The sequence below is a fragment of the Fringilla coelebs genome (assembly GCF_963513975.1).
Source record: "Fringilla coelebs genome assembly, chromosome: 10".
Taxonomy (NCBI): Eukaryota; Metazoa; Chordata; class Aves; order Passeriformes; family Fringillidae; genus Fringilla; species Fringilla coelebs.
The window spans coordinates 19135017-19157374 of NC_140036.1; the positions used below are offsets into that span (position 1 = coordinate 19135017).

The 22358-nt window shown below is 47.7% G+C and overlaps 1 protein-coding gene across 1 annotated transcript in view; it reads right to left on the reverse strand.

Annotated features, from left to right (window-relative positions):
- Positions 1–22358, reverse strand: part of KCNMB2 (potassium calcium-activated channel subfamily M regulatory beta subunit 2) — a 134348-nt gene that overhangs the window by 6509 nt on the left and 105481 nt on the right. The window contains exons 2-4 of the mRNA XM_084212093.1: positions 10216–10326; positions 4118–4288; positions 1483–1678 (exon numbers count right to left, since the gene is read on the reverse strand). Coding sequence (XP_084068219.1) covers positions 1483–1678; positions 4118–4288; positions 10216–10326 — 478 coding nt within the window. The remainder of the gene's footprint in view (positions 1–1482; positions 1679–4117; positions 4289–10215; positions 10327–22358) is intronic.

Here is a 22358-nt window from a genome sequence, read left to right on the forward strand (position 1 = left end):
TTTCAAAGTCCATTTCAGCAAGCAAAAATGATCAATAAAAGAATGTGGAGATTTATGCTGAATCTCTCATTTTTTTTGAATCAGTGGAGCACGGAGATTTATCTGATCTCTATTAATCAAATTGAGGCATGAACATCACAGTTTTGCTTTTGCCCCTGCAGGAAGTGAGGTCTGTCCTGCCTCAGGCTTCACAGACAGTGAGTGCCTCTTCCTGCCCTGATGCCAGAGTGGAGGGGAAAAAGGGGGAACTCTTCTCCATTTCACACTTCAGAGCCAGAGGACTCCATCTCCCAGCCATGAGAGTTAATTATCCAGCAGAATAAGCAGCCTAGTGCAACCATGCCATACTTTGACTAATTTTAATATCACTTCATCTTAATATGCAGGATTAATTTGTTCTACTGAACAGCTGCCATAAATAGAAACGCAATAGGTTACTTTGTCAGCAGCCTGATCTGGGGCTCTGCTGTTCTGGGGTCTGCTTTGCCAAGTTTGGGGTTCAGTGACCTTGGATAACCAAGCAGTTAAAGAAAATCTGGCACCTGTAAGTCTGATGGTTCCACTGCATCCCAGCTCCCTCCAGTTTGTACTCTCAGGGAAACAGGAGTTGTCAGTATGAAGAAAGGAAGGTGGGGAGAGGGACATTTCCCAGTTCCCATCTCTCCTTTCCCTGTGGAAGGTGGGGAGTGATGGCACTCAGCTGTGCTGCTGCTGCCTCCCTTCAGGAGCTGCAGACAGAGCTCCCTCCATCCCACCTGCACGGGGTCCTGCTGGAGTTTGTACTTGCAGAAGCAGAGACAGCAATTCTTCAGACAGCAATTGTTCAGACCTTGAACAATTCCCTTAGTTCAAGGTCTGGAATCAGAGCAGCTGTGCTGTAAAGGTGGGGTGACTCCTGGTTTCATTCCCACCCCAAAGCCAGGCCTTTTCTGTTTGTGCTGCTGCTTTTACCCTGGCACTCCCCACTCAGCAAACTCTCAGGGTCTTTGCAGGGTGAGTGCAGACTGGAGCCCAGCACACAGCTGAGCTCAGGGGAGCTGCTCAGGCTCACAGTTCACCCCAGAGATGGAGATGGGCTCTCCTCTCTCCCCACCACCCTGCCTGCCCTGCACAAATGGTGCCATTTCCATTCTCACTGCCACATGGATGCTCCCTGCACATTTCCAGGGGTGTTCACTGCCATGGGAGCCACTCCTGGGAGGGAAGGGACTTGTCCACAGCTCTATGAGAATATCAAGGTGACACGTGCTCAGTGACCCCCTGATGCTGGAAAGGATGAGGAGGCTCCAGCCCTTGGGGCACAGCACCCCTGGAATGGGTGGAGGCAGAAAGTTGCCCCTCTCCAGACATGATTTCTGCTTTCTCTGCTCTTTGAAACAGGAGCTGGGAGCCCAATATTGCTTTAAAATGAGGAATGGATGTAATGAGATGAGAAGCCCTCCAGAAACCCATTTAGGAACAAATTTTATTCTGTGCTCCTACCTCAGAATTAATTTTCATTGTTTCCTCGGTGTGGTAGAGTAGAAGCTTCTGTCCAGAAGAGGTGAGATTAACATACACCTGCAGGCAGGGGTACTGAGAGATTTTCCAGCACTCTGGGCCGCAGTTAAATGAGCAGTTAAAGGTTTCTGTGATGGATGCATTGAGAAGAGAGCACTGAGTCTCTTCTGTCCAGACACTAAGCAGGAAAAAAAGAAACATTAGAGCGTGGCAAGAATAGGCAAATAAGCACTGAAGCCATCTCAGGATTCCCATCAGAGAGATACTGGGGGGGCATCTTGCAGGAGAGGCTGCAGCAAAGCCTGGGCTCATGTCACACATCACAGACAGTTTAGCCTTTGGGCACAAAATTACCCAAAATCAATGACAAAGTTTCCCTATCCACTTATGCCTGTGTGTAAATGGAAAGTGAACTGGAACTTTGATGATGGAGAAGGTGTGTTTGAAAGGGAGAGAGAGAGGAAAACTGAGCTGTGCTGGGGAGGGCACAGCACACAGGGTGCTGCATGACCAGACACCCTGAGCTAGGGCTTGAGGGTTCACTCAAAGTCCAGGTCAATTTAAAGTGAGGGTTGAGAGGAGATTTTGAATTAGCAGGGTATGGAATCTCACATACATGAAGATACAGGAGCTCTTGAGTGGTGCCTCCTGCAGCTCTACCTATGGGAAAGCTGTTCCCACTGGCAGCTTGCTGGGTTTTCTCTGAGTCAAGTCAGTGGCTGTAACTTTTCTGGAGGATTTAATCTCATCTCCAATTCACCAGAGGCTAAAACTGGAACGATGGAGCCCGGCTGTGCGCTAGCAATGTTCACTGGCATGTATTTAAAAATCTGCAGCTGTGTTTTCCTTGGGGAAAGGGCACACTGAGGGCTCTGCAGAAAGCTCTTTGTGGGCTGGGGGAAGGTTTCACCCAGGGCTCCCTTTAGTGGTGCTCAGCCCCTCAGCTCACCCCCAAGGTGCCTGTCTGGCCCTGCCATGAAGGGATGAAGGTCTGCTTGCCCCTCAAAAAACCCTGTGAGGGGCTTCTCATAGTAAATGATATCAAAGATTTCTGACTAATTCTGTTGCTGTTTTACTTCAGCAGTAATTCACATGTATATTGAGTTTTACATTTATATTAAATTATGCTATATTTTCTGGGGGGAAATTGAATGAAAGGATTTTTTTCACCCTCACAGGCAGTATTTGTTGGAGGGGTATTGCTGTAAAGGAGAATAACCCCCGAGGAAATCTGTCTGTGTGGAAAAAAGCGACAGCAAAGGCTCCTGGGCTGTCTTCTCCTCACTTTCACCTTTCTGGCTGCTGTTTTATTCATGCAGGGGGGTAATAAAGTCACACCTACCTACCACAGACTTGGGAAGATGGAATAGTTGATACTTTGGAGGTGTTTTGATATCATCTGGCAATTTGTTTTCACATATCATAAAATATAAATCAACTTTTTCCACGTGAGCAGTTTTGACCTCAGCAGCCTCTGCAATTGACCCTGAAATTGCTGAAAGATCTGAGAGAGCAATTTGGAATAGCAAATGCTCTCAGATACTTAAGAGGTCTTGATCTCTGTTTTCAAAATCGAAATTTTGCCTTGATTTAAAAAGGGACAAATAACTTTATCATATGAATAAGGTGCTTGCACATCAGTACAGCTCATCCTCATCTGTATTCCTTAGCACTGCAGGGTCAGGAGGGAGCATTCTCCTGCAGGTGCACCAGTATAGCTGAGGATGCTCACACCAGTTAGCTGTAGGCACTTCTTGCATATGCCTAAAGAAGAAGTCTGTGGTGTTTAACCCAAGATATTCCAGGTATTTGTCCCTGCCTTAGTGTGGTTTGGGGCATGGCAGACTAATATTTTGATCCCCAGTTACACATTTTTCATTCTCTTAACTCCACCAATCAGGGCAGGAAAAAAACCATCACTGACAGTCCTACTGCAGTCAGTGCTGGATTTTAAATAGGGCTGATGCTTGAAAACTGATTACAAATGTTGTTAATGAATCACAGGCCAAACTCTCTGCTCGGTGGCAGAGGAGGAAGGCAGAGACAGCCTCAGAAAAATTAAGTGCAGTGCAGGAGTGATGGAAGATGGTCTTTTGCTTTCAGCAAATTACTATCTTTCATGAGGATTCCACTCCTTAAAATGAAAGTAATAACTGACATGGAAAGCCACGTGCTACAAAGAGCTCGATTCCTTTCCCAAATTAATCCTCCATCTTTCATTTGGAAGTATACTGTTTCTCAAGGCAGCAAAATATTTTTTGCTCTTTTGTCCTGAGTCTGGGCTTTGCAGCAGCAGCCCCTGAGAAGCTGACATGGTTCAGCAGACTGCAGGCCAGCTGATATGGATGTTGCACTGCTGTTAGACTGTGCCAAGCCTAAAGCCTGTGGATGGACATTTTGTCAAGCAGGGACCTAATTCTTCCCTCACTTTACACCAGCATCACTCAAATTGCTTTCACTGTGGCTGTGCCTAATTTATACTGGGGCAAAGAAGTGCAGAGCTAGACCTGTGTTGATCAAAGGAACAATTATAAACCTTTAATAAAAAGAGCCAGAAGAGTGAGCCCCATGCAGCCAGCTGGAGCAGGGGTGTGAGGGCAGGGAGAGGCAGAGTTACCTTTGCATGTAGGAGCGCAGCAGGGTGATTCCCAGCAGGAAGTACATCATGATAGAGCACACCATCATGGCCAGCCCCAGCAGGATGGCACGGTCCTCTCCAGCCTTCAGGGCTGTCACTGTTTTCCTTTTGTCCAGCAGGTCGTGATCCCTGATTTTTTGGTAAATATTTCTGAGGTTGAAAATAATACATTTTTATGTGAAGTTCATGTTTAATCGTCAATGCAGCCTCTAAAGGGTGGGCAGTTCCACCTCCATGCCCATCTCAGTGCAGAGAAAGGCTTAAAGGTCCTCTGGTGTCCTTTTCCAACAGGTTTCACTCTGACCTGGTGCGAACTAATTCATCTCCAAAATAAATTATAGCCATTTCTGAAAAGGTGAAAACCCCTTTACAAAATACAAATATTAGACACTTGTGCCAGCTCAGTAAATGCTTCTTTGGTACAGCCTCTTTGGCTCAGTAGAATTATCCCAGAGGTGCATTTGACCTGCCAGTGCCATCTCAGGCCACCAGAAGATATCCAGGTGTGTGAGGTGTCTTTTCTCCAGCTGAATAACAAGTCTTATGCTACCACATGTAGGAAATAGCCTGAAGAAAGTCATCGTTAATATTATCTGAAAGGACCATGCTCTCTTTTGATTCCTACAGGCTATTGGTTTGGGCAATTTTCCATCCTGAGTGTGACTCAAAGCTCATGAAACACTATGGGGATTTTGCAATTGATTTCTGTGGGTTTTTTTTTGATTGGGAGCTTATTTACTTTATTCGTAAAACGGCTTTTTGGAAGCCCAGTTACTCATTACAGTGAAAGCCCTCACAGAGAATTATCCACAAGAGCTATTTGTTGTGGGATTTAAAAAAAAAAAGCAAAAAAAAAAGAAAAAGAAGATACAACAAACCATTCCCCATTCAGCAGAGAGTCCTTTGCATTTTCTAACCATAAGTCCTTCTTTCATCTCCGAGCCTTTGATGATTCAATGGGTCATGAGGACACAATGGTGGAGAAGGAAATACTTGAGTACATTTCAAACACACTCAAACTTTGTGGGTTTAAAATGTACTTACAGACCTGAGGCTGGTCAAAATCTCCTGTGCTTTCTGCTATGGTTCTTTTGAATCATCCAGGCAGCACCCGAAGGATGTGAACCGCACACCTCTGAGCCCTGGCACCACCATAACATGGACACAGTAGTGGGACACAGGTGGGAGAAGTTCCTCTTCCACTGTCTGCAAAATGGCAGGTGAGCAACATCAACGTCACTTTGGCCTCTAGCAAACCCACCACTCCTTTCAGCTGAAGCCACCAAGTTTCACTCACCCGTGGGGAAAAACAAAACAAAACAAAAAAATCACTGAGTCAGGTCAAGCAGAGAACTTTTGTTGGCTATTAAGGATAAAGAGAGATAAGACAGATGTGAAATCATACATAAACACAGTGGATGCAACAGCAAAAAATATGTTTAATCATAGAGTCCCTGAGACTGGAATTGAATTTCTATTTAGATGGTGAGTCATAGCCAGGAAAAGCACATATGGTGTGGGGTTTTATAGCAAAGATGTTGCTTAGACAGTACTGCAGTCAATAGCCTCCTTTTCCTAAGAACCCTTGAGGATTCTTTATCCAACTGCAGTTTACATCTTTAGGTGTCCATGGTTTCTCTTCAAAACCATCCTTTAGAGCTTGTCAGTGTTTTCCTATTTGGAAATGAAATGGTAATTCTGCCTGTCAAGGTTTCCCCTGCTGTTCAGGAAAAAAAAATATATTGTAAACTGGCAGATGCAATTGCCTTCAAAGAAGTAATGTAGAGTTATAATCTAATGCTACTTTTCTATTATTATTTATCAAACTGTATTTAACTGCTGCCATTAGGATTTGCATTGCTCCCAAATGGAAGCAGGCAGGAAGGCAGAGATTGTCATGCAGTTCCAGCACATTAAACCATCACAGAGCATAACTTGTGTCAACATGTAGGCATGAAACAGGCCCAGTGCAATCACTCACTAATGCCATTGGACATAAAAGGGATACAAATGGACAATTTGAAAACAAATAACTAATTGAGATTGGCTACAAGTGCTTCCCATGTGGCCTTTAGCCAAGGAACACACCATCAGAGGTAAAAAAAGGAGGGACTGAAGGGTGTGCAGTGAAAATGAGCTACCTGGCAAAGGTGACTGGTGACCACCTGCCAGGTGCATCCTCCAAGCTCACCTACCATAGGAAATAACGCTAAAGAAAGCTCTGCCTCAGAGGTCAGGCTTGGAGCACAGCTTCCATTGCTCTTTTGTAAATATTTGTTATTCAAACCCCAAAGAACAGCGAAGTGACAGCCTGGTGCCCCTCACTGAGGGCTTTTCCCCCTGAATCCCTGCCAGGAGTCAGCCTGGTGACCCTGCTGGGGTGGGTGGTGGTGTGGCAATGCCAGCCCCTGGCAGCAGCCCTGCCACAGCCCAGGTGACAGCTCTGAGCACCCTCCCTCCTCCTCCTCCTCCTCGCGCCTGTGCCTGCACTGGGGAGGTGCCAATTCTCTTTGTGTGACACTGGGAATGTCTGCTGTTACAAAACTTCACATTTTTGCCCCTGAGGGCCCTGGTTTGGGGCACACAATGTGTTTTGCCCGGTATTTGTGCAGAAACAGAGCAGCCTCAGCACCCCCTCACTGGGCAGCAGCAGCAGCAGCAGTGAGTGCCCTGCAGATGAGTGTGCAGCTGTGGCAGGAGGGTGGGCTCATCCCCTGTGAACTTCTGGCACAGCTCAGGGGCCTCCTTCTGCTCGGTCAGCTGCAATCATGCCCTGCTTGGCTGGCTGATTTGGGATCCCAGCTGCCTGCTGGGCTGGGTTTCAGTACAGCTCGCTGCATCCCAGGCACTGCTCACCAAGTGACTCCGTCTAATCCCGGTGATTCCCTGGGATAACTCCCCCTGTGCCATCCAGGGGGGCTGTTGGTTTTTAAAGAGCTGTCAGAACAGGGATCTCCCTGACCTCTGCAAAGGCATTGAATAGGAAGCAAGCCCCCAAAGACAAAAGGTCTTTGTGCCCTTGATTATTTCCAAACCAAAGTTCTCCCCTGTTAAATTTCCCTGTCCTCTCTGCCAAGTTGCTCTGAGGATAAGACTGCCTGCTCTTCCCAGGCTCAGATGGCAGAGGGGAGATCTCAGCCATGACTGTGCCTGCTGGGGACAGGCAGAGATTTCCCTCTCCATGTCCCTGCACAGCAGCAGGGCAGGGATCCCTCTCAATGTGGTCAGCAGATCCTTCTGTACCTCCTGCTCCAGAATGAGCACTACTAAGAGCTCTGTAAATGAGTGCCAAGCATCCTCATGGGAATGCTAGAATAACCAGGCACCTGCAATTGCTTTATTTATTTCAAATAAACACAGATTACCTACCTTCAAAGCCCTCCCCTTGCAGAGGGACCATGGTGTGACACTGAGGGAGACATTGCCTCCTCTGGCACCACGCAGTCATGGGGCTTGTCAGACAGGGATGCCTGCCTGAATAATTCAGGATGACTTTGAATTCACATTCCCTTCTCTGATATCACTGTTGTTATGCAGATGTCATTCAAATTACCTCATGGTGAGGTGTTTACTGATATCAGAAATCCTTGAATGCAATGGTCAGAAACTGCTCCTGGGTCTTACCTGCAGAATTCCCTGTGTTCAGGGAACTTTCTGCTCAGAAATCACCTTCTTTACATTTTTATTTACAGGTATGTTTGGCTGCACCAATTTTTGCTAGTAGACCTCTGGCAGCAGTAGGAGCCCTCAGAACAGACTGAGTGATGGTTGTAGGTGGATCCCTATAGATATTAACAGATTTGTTCACTCAGTCCCTTCCCTCTTCCTCACCAGGCTGGACAAAACTGAACCAAAAAATTCCAAACCAAACCAAACCCAACCAGTGCTTCGTTTTTCCAGTGGCTGCAATGATGTAGAGAACCTCTTAGTTGAGAAAGAATGAGGGCTCTACATAAAATGTGGCAGCTGGGAAATTGTTGATGGCTAAAACAGCAATGAAATACAGATATTCTGGTGCTGATCCTGCAAAAAGAGATGTCCCAGAGATACCTTCCACCCAGGAGGAGGTGATGCCTTTAGAGCAAGTGGCTCATTGCAGCACAGTTAATATTATGGTGCCACCCCTCAAAATTCTGTGGCTGTAGCACATGTTGGGTGACAAGTCTGCTGATCCATATGACAATCTTCCTGTCTGAAGTTTAAAGAACAAAATTCTTGGGAAAGGGTCATTTCAGGTGGAAAGGGTCATTTCAGGTGAGCCATTTCTCTGAATGGCACCACCTGTTTGGTAAAATGATGGCACTGCTGACCTTACATGTGTTAAAATCTCTGCCAGACACTGGAGGATGAGTTTCTGCCACTAACAGCACTTGCTCTGTATTCACACCTCTCCTCTGCACTCCTCAGGCTGCCATCAGCACTCTCTTATTTCCATCTTCTTTTCCTCCCTTACCCTCCTGCATTTTATTAATTATTACTCACAAGGTGCTGAGAAATCCTTCTGTAGAGCTCTAGAGAGCCTCTGGGGAAACAAACCCCCCCAAAGGCTTGAGAAGATATCTGAATTTCCCATGGCTGGTGTGCAGGCACAGAGATACAGCTCCCTATTCCCTGTTTCTGCAGGCAGGCAGGGACCAGCTCTGCCTGGCCAGACTCTGGTGAGCCCTCAGCCCAAGTTAACAAGCCTAGCTTCAAGGCATGGTGAGAGTCAAAGGCTGTGCTAACCAGGAGCTTCCAGCCAGCCCAAAGTGTGGGCAGACATCTCCTCCAAGTGTCCACCCCTGGACCATGACAGTGTTCTAATGCAGAAGGACATTAGCCTGGGGAAAATTCAATTAAAGAAGAGACTGGCAGAAGTACAGGAGGCATTGAGACAACCAGCTCCAATGAAAGTTCATGCTGCAAGGCTGGCCTTTTTGTCTTCAAAATATCTGTTTGGGATCAGATAACCCAAAGTGCTGAGCACCTATGCAACCTTTGCAGAAACCTTCAGAAAATGGGCCAATTCTCCAAAGAACCTCAGGGTCCTGAGGGCAGCCCTGCTGCCTGGAGTCAGGAGTGCAGGTTCCCAAGCAGATGCCAACAGTAAAGTCTCATTAGAATTACTGAAGAGTGTGTTTTGCTAATTGGTGCTGTAGATACATCGATATCTGGTTTTGTTCCACTGGAGTGTGATTTTTTGTGATTATATTTAATAGTGACTGCAAGAGGAACTGAAGGAGAGGTGGAAAGAAGCAAAGGAAAGAAAAGAAAGGCAAATTTGTCCTTGTTGTGACAAGACAAGCTGTCCAGCAAATCTTACTACAAAGGAGTGGGATTTTGGAAGGATGAGTCCAAGCATTACTGGCAATTGTTATTTCATCATTGATATTTAAAACATTTTTATTCCCAACTGAGCACTGCCTTTGTCTGTGGACTTCAAACCTCTCCTTCCCTTTCCTTCTCTTTGGCACATTTCCCTGCTCCCCTGGGAGACCCAGTAACTCATTTATTCCTGTCTCCTTCAGCCTGTTCCCTCCAGCATCACCACTCAAGTGGGCTGGTGAGCCACCAGCTCTCTTTCAAGCAGCTAAACAACCCCCAGCTACTGTGCAATGTACAGCACACAGGCTCATCCTCACACTTGTACAACCAGAAATCATCTCTGGCAGCTGGATGCATCATTCAGGGGTGCAACAGGGGGTGCCTGGGGGACAGTGTGGCTGCTGGCTGCAGGCAGGACACCTGCAAAAGGCATGAAGGCTTCACAGGGCTTGGGGCTGCACAGCTGTGGCTGGGCTTAGTGTGCTTTTAAACCTGACTCAGAGATGGCCACGGTGTGCTGCTGGTGCCTGGGAACCAGGCAGGCTTTGGCCAAGGCTCTGGCATCGCCCCTGGGCTCTGCTTTGGCTTGGCACAGCAACCCTGGCAGTTCTGGGCTGCTGCTGTGCCTGGGGGAGCAGAGCTGGGGCTGTGGGGCACGGGGAGGGCACCCCCTGCATCCCTCCTGCTCCCCAGTGCCACCACGGGGGACAAGCCACGGGCCACGCTCACAGATCTGCAAACCCAGAGGAGATGATCAGCACAGGCGCCTTTACCTTTTCTCATCGTGTCTGTAAGATGTAGATCCCCGGCCACTGGTCCAAATAAACATTTTAGAGGGCTGCCCAGTGCTGGCTCTGCTCGCTGCAGTGGGACGATGGAAGGACCTGGGGGAAGAGGGATAATGTTTGTCACTGCCCATCCACCATGGCAGAGCACACCCTGTGCCCTGAGGATGGATATTTGTTAACTTGAGGTGAGGTGTAAAATAATGGGGGTGAGAGCCCAGTGTGCTGGAATGGAGAATAAACCCCATTAGCCCTGCTGGGAAAGGTGAGGTTGGCTGATCAGGCTTAGCTCTGCTCCAGGACTCACACCATGGGCAAGAAATCATCAGTAGTTCAAGAAAAGGTAATAGCTGTGTCTGGTGTTCTTATGGCAGTATTTTTCAGGGACAAAATGGCTATTGTTTAAGCACATCCACACTCATTACAGGTTTTTGGTCGTTCTGCAGCTCTCTGCGAGGTGAGGCTCTCAGGGAAGGTCTCTGATAGGGCAGAAATATCAGATGCAAATGCAGCATTTTGTGGAAATGTAACTGATACGACAAAGACATCTTTTCCCATGGAGAAATTACTATCCCAAGGCCAGTTAGATCCCTGCCCAAGGACTTCCTTGCTTCACTTCAGGGTATGAGATCTGTTGCCTTCTCTCAGGGTCTCAGGCCACACTGGACCTGCTAGTGGGGCCATGGCTCCCCTTGTAGCCCCATTTAATTTCTTCTGGTTATTGTGAGGCTCAGTTAAAAATCTTGGTCTCTGAGAATTGGGCCATTCCTATGAAGGCTGCATTTTGAATTCTTTCACAGCACAACATTTTGTGTTTTTAATGCATTCAGATACAAGGGAAAAAAATTCCAGATACCAAAGGGTTCATTGTGAAGTTTTCATACACTGGGGGCCATTCTTCAGCTCACTGAAAAATAAACCTGATGGCTGATGCTGTCAGCAGAGAAGGCACATCATCTGAGAAAGTCTCTAATGCCACTGTCTCCATAATAATGCAAAGGGCTAATTTCAATATTTGCATAGTGGTGAACCAGGAGAATACTTAAATTCTGTAGAGGTGGCTGCAGGGGAAGACTGACATGGCCAGGAGCCAAAATCCATCTGTGTGCAGACAGGCTGATGGGTGCTGAGGGATGGGGCATTCCAGCTGGAGTCAGCCCAGAGCCCCCACCACAGGGGCCAAATTCACACCATGGCTGGGCAGCTGGCTGAGCAAACTGGCCAAACTGGTGTTCCTGGCTGGGCAAACTGGCCAAACTGGTGTTCCTGTCCCCCCCTCCCTGCTGGGACCCTGCTGCCCTGCTCAGATGCTGGCTCAGGACTGGGACTTGCAGACAAGGACCTTGCTTAAAATCAGAGGTGGCAATGTTTGATGGAGCTTCTGGCTGCATTGGTGAGCAGCAAATTGGACAAGAAGATGGTCCAGAGGAAGGGAGGAGGAAGGAGGGGAATCTCCCCCAGCCCTTTCCCTGGTTCTGTGGTGATCAGTGCAGTCTGAATGCCAAGAACAATTCTGTTCTTTCCATACAACCCCTGTAGTTAAATATTGGGGAATGAATAACAGGACGAGGCACTACCTCCCTGAAATAACAACAGTTTAGAAGGTGAGGTAGCATCTGTTGGGATCTAATTAATTTAGCCAACAACTAAGTGTTTTGATAGTGATACTGGTCAGAAATTTCACTCATAAAACCCTGAGCCAAATCCTCACACTGCTGGACGATTTTTCACCCACACTACATCAGGGAGCACCACAGTGACCCCCAAGCTGGCACTTCTGCTCCAGGCCATGCAGGAGGGGTCAGACCAACTCCCCAAGGGCCAGCCTGCCTGCTGGACTGAGCCTGTCCCAGGCTGAGCCCCTTAATGATGCAAAACAAAATCATGTTTTATTAAAATTATTCCATTGCTCTCTTTAGGATGTCACGCACTACAGGAAAGCCTGGTTGTGCTGCCATGGCCTGAGAGGTCCCAGAGCCATCAGGAGATGGTGGTGATTGCTATTAGAGAGCCTTTTCTTAATTAAGCAAAACTTGGGCACACATTAGAGGTCATCAGCAGCTTCTGCCGCCTGTCTGAGCTGACAGGGACACCTGGGCAGGACTCCCTGGGCAGGGAACCAGATTTATGAGCTCCAGAGCGAATTTCTGGGCTTGGAGCTCGGTGAGGGGGTCTGTCCCACTGAGGGGGTGCCAGAGAAGGAAGAGGGATGCTTCTCTTCCCAGTGAAGTGGGAGTGATTTCAGACTCCCTTGCAGTGCCAGTGCCCTGGAGCAGTCCATATGTGACAGCTTTAATGCTGCCTGCTTCGTTAGTTGAGCAATCCGAGCTAACTTCCACTATTTAACACACAATTGCACACCTAATTTTGTGTAAAATTGTAACACTGATGACATCATAGCACTACTCCAGAGGTCGAACAAGTGACCCAAGCCCATGGTTCCCTTAGGCAGGGGTTAGACATTAGGTAAAAACCTTCTGTGAACCAGCAACCATGCAAACTCCCCAGGACCCTTCTTCGAGCACCTTTGGAGGATTCACAGCCTCCAAAGTTGCAGCCTCCATGAGCATGCTCTGCCCCACCAGGCCAGGTAAACTTCCATGCCTTTCTCCCCTGCTGGGTAAGTCTCTGTGCTCCATGTTTCTTCACTGCCCCCTCTCCCTTTTCTGGGAAAAAAAATAACACTACTTTTCCTTGGTTTTTATCCCCCATGCTTCTCAGAGTCAGCTGCTGGCAACTCATTTTTATCATGCAACAAGTAATCAGCCTGGGCAACTCATTACTGCAGGATGCCAGCCTTGCATTCAGAGTGGATTGTGTTGTTGCTTGAGCAGACAGAGCACCTAAAATCACCAAAGTACCTTAAAAACAGTGGAGAAGAGATGCTTCAAGCTGCTTTTTAGACTGCCAGGACTCTGTGGGGGATACTCCTATAGGGCAGGCTATCCAAAAATTGCAGTGGCTGAGGTGACTTTGCTAGTCAGGGGGCAGGGTGGGACTCTGGCCTTCCTGCCTGACCTTGCCTCTCCTTCACTATTTACACAATGGGGCATCAATGCAGTTGTCTCTTGACAGGCAAGGAGGCCAAGCTTTGCTTTTCACCAAACACAGCTCATTCTTCATATCTGGGTCTGTTCTGAGTGAATGCTCCAGGCTAAGGGCAGAAATGCAGAGTAAAGTGTGCACAGTCTGGTGCAAACACGTGAGGCTGTGATGCTGTCCCACTCCTCCCCTCTTCCCTTCTTCTCATCCTCCTCTTGAGCATTACCTGCTGGTGGGTTTCATGGAACTCACCAGAAAACCTGACAAGATGCCCACTTTTTCAGCCATTGCAAGGTGAAGACTTGAGGTAGCTCTTAGAAAATTAGAACTATTCTGCCCTGTCCTGAGGACTACCAACATGTCTACATGCAACCACCTGACTGAGGATTGCAGTGTGAAGAAAACACAGCAGGGTAGCATTTACTTCAAGTTTCTCCAAGCAAGAGTGCAGTTCTGAGGGTAAATCACAAAATCCCTTAGCTGGTACCTTGGGCACTATATTACATACCCTATATTACTCTGTTGTCCTCACCCTCACCCTAGGTTGGCTGCTCTCCTTCTTCTCTCTACAGCTTGTGTCATGATTGGGATGAAAAGCCCCTTACCTCGAGGTCACCACAGCTGTGAACAGCCAAAGAGAGATGTTGCAGACCATGTTTTTAGATGGAAAGCTGGGTTTTCTATGTGTGTTTGCTTGTAATTGCCTCTGCCTATGTTTATGTTAATCACAGGGTTTCGGAGACCTTGGAGAGCCATTTACAGCACCAAACTAATGAGTTTTTTCCCCTTATGACATTTCATTTCCTGGGCAGTGTGGCCACTGTAAAAAGCGAGGCACTTGCATTAATTTTGCCTCATAAAAGACACCCTGATTCATCAGAAGGTGACCAAAGCTAAACATTCCCCTAAAGATTCAGTCACTGACCACCCCAGCTCTGTGAACACACCCACATCCCCCACTGCCCATGCTGACAGCTGCTGGATGCTTTATCCCAGTATTTCCCAGCCAGAAGACTCATTCAAACCCCAAGGGAATTCTCTGGAAGCCCCAAAGTTTTCCTGCCAGCCCACTCCCCTTGCACCCACAGCAGCCAGTGCCAGTTCTTGGGCAGATGGGCCAGTGGCTGGTGAGTGATGGGAAATATTTGGTTTCTCTCATGCCTGGACCTTTTTTTTGGGTGATCCCACCCACCATCACCCATGAGAAAAGGAAGAGACTAAAGCCAGGCATCAAAGGCAACCTGCAGGAAGACAGTTCACTTTGAGGTGAATTTACTGAATATCAACAATTAGGCTTTGTGTCCAACAGGTCTTACCCATGCCTCTGTCTGGTGCTGGAATGTTCCCTTATGGATTTGATGAGCCAGAAAACAGGGAAAGTGGTGTGTGATGAAGGATAGGAGAATAAATAAAGCAGCCTGTTGAATTTTTAATGTAAAGTGTAGCCTGACTGGAGAGTAGTCTGGCTTTCAGGTGCCTTAGAGCATGGAAGAGTCTCCCAGGCAGAGTGGTGGAAGTAACCACTGCATTAAGATGCTCCTGTCTGATTCAGGAGATGATCCAGGGCAGGTTTCCAGTCCTGGTCTTAAAAGAATAAAAGAACTGGACCAAGGACCCTTGTTTGCATCCAAAACACGACAGAAAACACACACCAAGACCACAATTAAGCTAACTCACAAAAGAAATGCATCTGCATTAGCAGAAGACAGCCACCACTTAGGGAACAATTAATGCTCTGGCAGCAGCAGCTCTGAATGGAGGAGCAGCAAAAGCAACACCAAAGGGTGAATTTGTGCCTCTGTGAGGGAACTTTGCTGCTCCACAGCTGGTGGGCAGGGCAGGGCAGAGGGACACAAGGTGCTGCTCTTGCTGCAGCCTCTCAGGAGCCCCAGCAGGTGACCTTCAGTCTGGGCAGGGGGAATGGACACTGGGCAGCTGGTGCTAATGTACTGACAAGAGTATGGGAAGGCTGATGGCTAATGATGCTTCATTAATGATTCACCTCTATTTCTGACCCTGCTCCAAAACCTCCCCAGAGCTCAGAGCTAAGCTCTCCATCCAGATTCTGAATTGAGTGAGGGAGGCATCCTGGACACAGAGTGGTCTTGCTGGATTCCCATGTCACAGCATGTCTGGGACATTCCATGTCCAAAGGAGGAGAGTGGGGCTGCCAGGGAGAGCTGAAACCATCACACAGAGGTGCAGGTGAGCTGTGTGTGGAACACAGTGACATTTGGGTATGTTGCAATATTTCTTTTTACTTAAAATCATCCTTGGCAATTGTTAATTCCCTCTTTCCAGTATATACAGGAGGAAAAGAAGTATTCAGAGAGGCTGAGGTATCTGTATCTCCCTGCTACACAACAATATGTCTACACTCCGAAATTAAATATCCCAATGTAACCTCTGAATCTTCCAGGTTTCCATCTCGTGATGTTTTTCTCTCCAGTGCTGACTATCTTTGTTTTGAAAAAGCTTTTAAGCCTTGCCATTTGATCATGCCCCTCATCCCTAGTCTTCCATTTCCCAACAGCTACCTTCTTAGTCTGCACCCAGCATGTCTGCAGACTTTATTCTTCATGACCCTTTTACCTTTAACTTCCTTCTCCAATTTTCTTTCCTTGTTTGTTTTCCAAGTTCCTCTTTCTGTACATTACTATCCCAGTGACAATTTGTTTCACTGACCTTGGCCACACTCTGTTAGTCTCAATTATCCTGATTTAGCTGATTGAAGCAGCAAATTGGAAGAAATTCCTGCGTCCCAGGTCAGAACAAAGGAGGGGCCTACAGCAAGCAAGAGACTCACAACTTCTCCTCTCTGGTGACCTTTTGGTTTCCTTGGAGCAGTTTCCTCATCTGCACAAGAGAGGTGCTGGTGCCCCCACTGTGCCTGGCACTTGGAGGCCATCCCAGGTGGCAGAGCAGGTGGTGAAGGGCCAGCCCCTGTTCCCATCCTCACCTTTTGGTGCTGGTGGGTTTGCAATCCGAGCACGAGGCAGTGCCTCTCTTGGCACGTTGCAGTCATGAGGATCAACGCTTGTGAGGAACAGCTGAACATAATTGTCCACTTTGCCTGTCAGGATTCTGCAAACATTTTTAGCTTTCCGTGCTGAATTTGGATTTACGCAGCCAGTGACACATTGGACAAGCACTGCATTCATCATCTCAGCTGCTCCCTGGCTTCAGAGAAGGGCACAATCTGCCTGTCAGATGGGGCTGGCTCTGGGAGGGGGGGCAGCAGTGGCAAGTGCAGGGTCACCTCCCTGCAATTTGCTTCTATCCAGCTGAGCCAAGAGAGTTTTATAGTGAGATCTGCTCTGCCAAAGACCAGGCAGTATTACAGTGATGGAGAAGGATCCTGGGGGAAGGAGGAAGGCAGTGAAAGTGCTGCACTGCCTCTACTGCCTCACTCGGTGCTCTCCTTTAATCTTAGCACAGCCCTCTGCAATTGCAGAGGGATAGATCACCTTGGGTGCTGCACTGCACCACAAGAGCTGGGCCAGGCTGCTGGATAAGAGATGGGGGTGGCAGTGAAGAGGCTCTGTGGCTCATGGCTGTGCCCTGATAAGCCCAGTGGGAAATGGAGATGGAGTGGAAGCACACTGCTCCATGCCATGGTCAGTCTCTGATGGTCATCAGAAGGGAATGACCTTCTCCACAGCTGAGTTTTTGTGGGTACCTACTTCACCAGATCTTAAAGGATGCTGTTTTGGATACTAATAAATGTATTTTTAAGAGTATTTTGTTGCACAGTGGGAGCTGAATGCCTCTGACTATGCTGAAGTGCCCTGGCTTCAGACTGACTCCTGTGTCCTTTCACTGCTGCCATTTGAGGCACCTGGGATTTACACCCCAAGGTGTGAAACAGCACACTTGGCAGTGGTGTTTCAGAGGTGATGAACAGAGGCACAGAGGCTGATGAGACCTGGCCAAAGGCTCCCAGGAACACTCTGGTGGTTGTAGTTGAAAAAACAGCCTAAAAAATGGTGGACAACCACCTTCCACCCAGCGAGGAGGGAGGAGAGCCAAGGCACGCACAGATGCCTGTGCCAGAGAGCAAAGGCAGAGCCTTGCTTTGGGGTAGTGCCAAGTCCCATCCATGGAGACACCCCTTCCAGCTTTGTGCAACTGTGCCTCAGCTTTACAGCCCTCCAGAGAAGCTGATCTGAGAAGGACATGGCTTTTAAATGTCCCTGGAGAGAGTTTCACTTCAGCACTAAAATACTGACGGTGTGTTTGAGGGTAGGAGCACAGGGGAGGAAGGGTGATGGGCTGCTGGGGACAAGGAGGACACCAGCAGCTTTTAGGGAAACCACAGAGGAGAAGCATATTGCATGAGTGGTGTGGCTGGGGAGGGAGGTGAGGGCAGAGGAAGATAAACAGATGCAAAGCAGCACCCAGAGGAAGAGCACGAACAGGCAGGGCAGATAGGGCAGGAGTGGCTTTTCTGTCACCTAATTCCTTGAGCAGGTCCATCATCCTTTATCTCCTTTGAGTCAGTCCCTGTGCCATGGAGAGCAGCAGCCAGAACAAAGCAAAGGCAGAGGAGAGCTCAAACCACTGCCCAGCGGGAAGTGAATACCCTGGCACTATTTATTTTTGAGTCTGCATTTGGATTAGCTGTAAAGAGCTCTGTGGATAAGCAAGCAGGCAATTACAGCTGGGACGTGCTGCTCATGAATGGAAACAGCTCCAATCTGCTCAGGACATATTGAAATTCTAATTCAGTTAGATTCCTTTAGTTACAGCGCTCATCACAGACACTAAAAGAGATGGGATTAGAAAATAAATACAACTGTTCTGCTGCCTTTGGTCTGTCTTCTGTGCTCCCCTTTCCCTCCTCCCCTCCCCACTTTTAGCTGTTGTTTGACTTTATTTTCTGTGGTAAAATACAGCAGTCTGCTCTTAGTCTTGTTAATTTTTATGAGCATCTAGCGGAGCAGAGCTGGCCAGACCCGTGTGCTGCTGAGGGATGGGCAGGGAGCCCCAGCACAAAGCCACTGCTGCAGCTCCTCCTGTCACATCTTACCAAAGACCCCTGCCCAGAGACCCCTGCAAAGGTACAGGGTGACACAGAGACTCAGAGCAGAGCAAGGACATCATTTGCAAAAGCTCTTCCCTGGTGTCACCCCTGGTGCAGGCAAGAGCTGCAGCCTGCCCTGCTCACCCAGCAAGCACGTGGGCTCTCTGCTTTGGGCACTGCTGTGAAGCTCCTGCACCATTGCAGAAAACCAATTTTGTTCATGCAGGCAAGTTCTCAGAAGATCTGATTCAAAAAAGTGACCAGGGAAGAGGTCACTTATTTGGGAGTGCTGGATCAGCCCTGCCAGTGTGACCTGGAAATTCAAGGAAGTTACTTAGCTCTGTGCTGCTGGTTTAATTTCTCTGTCTGTCAGTGAAAAAAATGTTGTATTAAATCTGCTGACATATGCAAGGCACAGATAATTGAGCTCTAAATGTCAGAGACTGCTGGGTTGGAGGAACAGGAGGAGCTGGAGTGTGTCTCTCCATCTGACTGGCAGTGGTGTTCCATCACATGTGGTCTCTTGGACCTGCTGGGGGACCTCTGAAGGCAGGGGAATGTCTAAAGGAAGGTTGTGAATAGTCCTGGCACATCAGCTTAGAAACCTGGTTGTGGCAGACCCTGGGTAGAAAGTTCCCCTGAAGCTGAGGAAAGGGCTTGATGCAGAAAGGCAGTTGGAATATCCGACATGACTGATACTGAGTCATGGAGCTGTGAAATAAGCAACTCTCTGGTAAAAACAAACACCCAGCTTGGCTCTCATGAGCATCTTTCCTCTTTGTCTTATTACAAAAGGGTAAAATTGACATCATAAGCACTCTGCAGTGGCTTGTCATCCTTTCAGAACACAAACTTCACCATCTGTAGCCCTCTTAGTTGAATATGATAAATTGCTCAGATTCACAAAATAAAATTTTGTGCCCAAGTGCTGTAGAAAAGCTCCAGACAAATTTTTTTTTCCTGCCCACATTTCACGTAGTTTTCACATAATTTAAAATTTTTATGCCCTTATTTTTCAAAATGTGATTCTGTAGGTGCAGCTGCCTGTTGACTCTAAGTCCTGTGCAACATGACTACAACTCTGTGGACCTTTGAACTCACAGCCATGTCCTCTGGAGACCCCTGTTTGCTTTGCCTGATTGCTTTTTGCTGATTAGTGGTGAGGAGCTGTTGTTTTAACAATGAGCTCAATATTAAGATAATAGTTCAATGGAAGGGAGTTCTCTCCATTGAGTAGTTCTACTATTCACAGCAAAATAGAGCAGCTCTTGGGGATAATGTGGAAATCATATTTCTAATGATCTCTAAACATACTAATGCTGTCCCAGTTGGGGACCTCTGCTCGTATATGACCAGATATCTCCTGTGATGGTCTGAGGGGTGATGGTAAGGATGTCCAAGCCACATGTTACAGACAGAAGCCAACTGGCTGATTGGAGGAACAGTGCAAAACCCCAATTCCTCCCGGGCAGCTCCATGCCCCAGAGAACCATTTCCAGTGCAGGAAGAAGGAAAACTTTCTAGTGGAGACATTTGTGGTTAGGACACAATCCACTCCAGCCTGATGAGCAAGGCAAGGGAGAAAGTTAGAAACTGAGTGGGTCACATGAAGGCAGAGTGTTAGAGGCAAGGATCACAACCTAAGAGAGCTCAGGGATGCACAGAGAGAGCAGGAGCAGCAGCACACTGCAGCAAGGCAGTAGTGAAATGCACAGGGCAGGTGGTAGGAGGTGGATGGGAAATCTGGTGAGGTGAGGAATTGACTGACTGCTGAGATGAGGCTGATGACTGGGCTCAGCCCAGTGCTGCCCCAGCCACGAGGTCAAAAATCAGAGTGAGCTCTAAAGCCCCTGCTCTGCAGAGGAGTTCAGTGCCTGCTAGGCTGGGTGATAGAGATGCAGATTCAGCCTCTTTGGTAAACAATAGCTCAGGAGTTATGAATCTCTACAGATGTGTCCTTGTAGTATAATTTTTAGCATAAAACAAATTTTTCTTTAGAGTCAGGAAAAAAGATGGGGAGAAAGAACAAAAGCAAAGCCTCTCTAAGACAGAAGAACGTGCCTACACCTTCAATGCAGTTTTGAACCAAAAATGAGAACAAAATCTCTGCTGCTCTCTGAGGGCAGTGGAGCATGCTAAACAGTGACAGGGCCACGTCCATGAAACCAAAACCCCGTGTATTTTTGGTCTTATAACTGGTCTGGAAATGAAAGCAATGGTATGAGCAGTCACAGATGCTTCCATTCCTCAAATGACAATAATCTATATTAATTACTGCAAGCATCCAGCTTCAAACAGTGTCACTGCAGTGCTATTACTGTTTAAAAGTATTGAGTTTCCAAGAAGCTGAATGTCTTTTTCTCTCCCTAATCATGATTACTTGGCTTAGTACTTGGGCCAAGTTTCTATTTAACCAAGATAAATGGATATTTCCAAAACAAGCAAGTTAACACTATGCATCACATTATTACTCTCCTCACAGATTTCTTGCCTCTTGTGCTATTTTACTCAGCTGCTAAACACAAATAACAATAAGAACAGGGAGGAGGAACTATGCAGGATCCTATATGTCTTAAAGGTAAAATAATAAATAAATCTGGTTTTGACCATTACTTTGTCCTATTCTGTGACAGCTTATTCCCTTGATCAGTGTAATATAGCAACATTATTTTGTCCTATAATTTCTCTTCTGTGAAACATGGGCATCCACACCACATTTTTGCAGATACCACTGGACTATCTGACTAATATTTTGTCGCTTCCTGCTTGGAATCCTTATTTATCATTTAAGTTGATGTGCCAGCACTGTAGGTTAGCATTCAGAAGAGCAGATGGGGAATTAGAGACAAAACTTCTGTCAGTGATAACGGGACTTCCATGCTTCATTTCCCCCAGGGCACAGTGAGTGTTTTCCTTTTCAACAGTGCTGGGCAAAACTGCCTTAAGGAATTGGTGGCAGCAAAGCTGAGAGCTGGCAACACACTGAAATTGTCAGAAGGCAGGGATAGATTTTGGGTTGCTGGGCCATTTGTGGGAAGTTATTTTGTAATGGCTCCTGGGAAGATATCCATCTCAGTACTGGAGTTCCAGTGCAAGATACCCAGAGAGAATTGACTTTCAGGGAGAGTTAGGGGGAGGTCTGGCACTGAACAACTTCTTCTCCACAAGTGGGTTCACCTGACGGCATTTCTGGCTGTGCTGACCAGGGCAGGCTGCAGATCCATGAAAGGTCCTCATTGAGGTCTCCAAACTCTCCAAATCCCACTATTTCAGCACCATCCTGGTGCCCACTGCTGCTGGGGAGCACCTCAAGGGCAGCTCAGAGAGGGGAGGGTTTCTTCCTCCCCACCTCCTAGGGCTTTACTCAGGGACAGTGTCCAGCACAAGCCACAATCCCTGTGTGTGGATGTGTGAGGTCCACACATGTATCTTCCTTTAGGGAAAAGCTCCCCTGTTTCTCCAGCAGCTCTGTGCACCAGCCCCTTTCCCAGGCTCAGGGGAGTTTGTCTGTCTGTTGGTGCAAAGGACCTCCCAAAATGGGACGTGGTTCTTGTGCTGCAGCCCCAACATTCCTCACCACCAAGGGGTCCCAGCCAGAGGAACATCCCACCTCTGTCCTGGGGACACTCCCAAGCTGGAGAGCCCTGTGTCACCCCTGGGTTAGTGACCCCACACACTGCTGGCTTTGCCATGGGCTGTGCTGCTGATGCTGGCCACTGGCCACCCAGCAGTCCCTATGGCAGGAACCATCAGGATCAAGGCAGAAATCACTGTCCTAACAGAGCAAATGGCACAGGGGAGATTAAAACCAGATTCTGTCCGCTAAAATGTGCACTGAAGACACACAGGAGACCTGCCCAGAGAGCAGCAGCTTGCCCCTGTCCTCCAGTGCCACACAGATGGGAGTTGTTCAAACAATTGCCACAGGTACAGCCTGCACCATCTCACCTTCCCTGGGTTCAGTCTCTAAGGTGTCCATCACCTGGCCAGCCTCCACCCACCTTCTCCCAAACAGCAAAAGGCTTTTACCAATCATTTGATACTGCCATTAATGAAACAAAGAAAT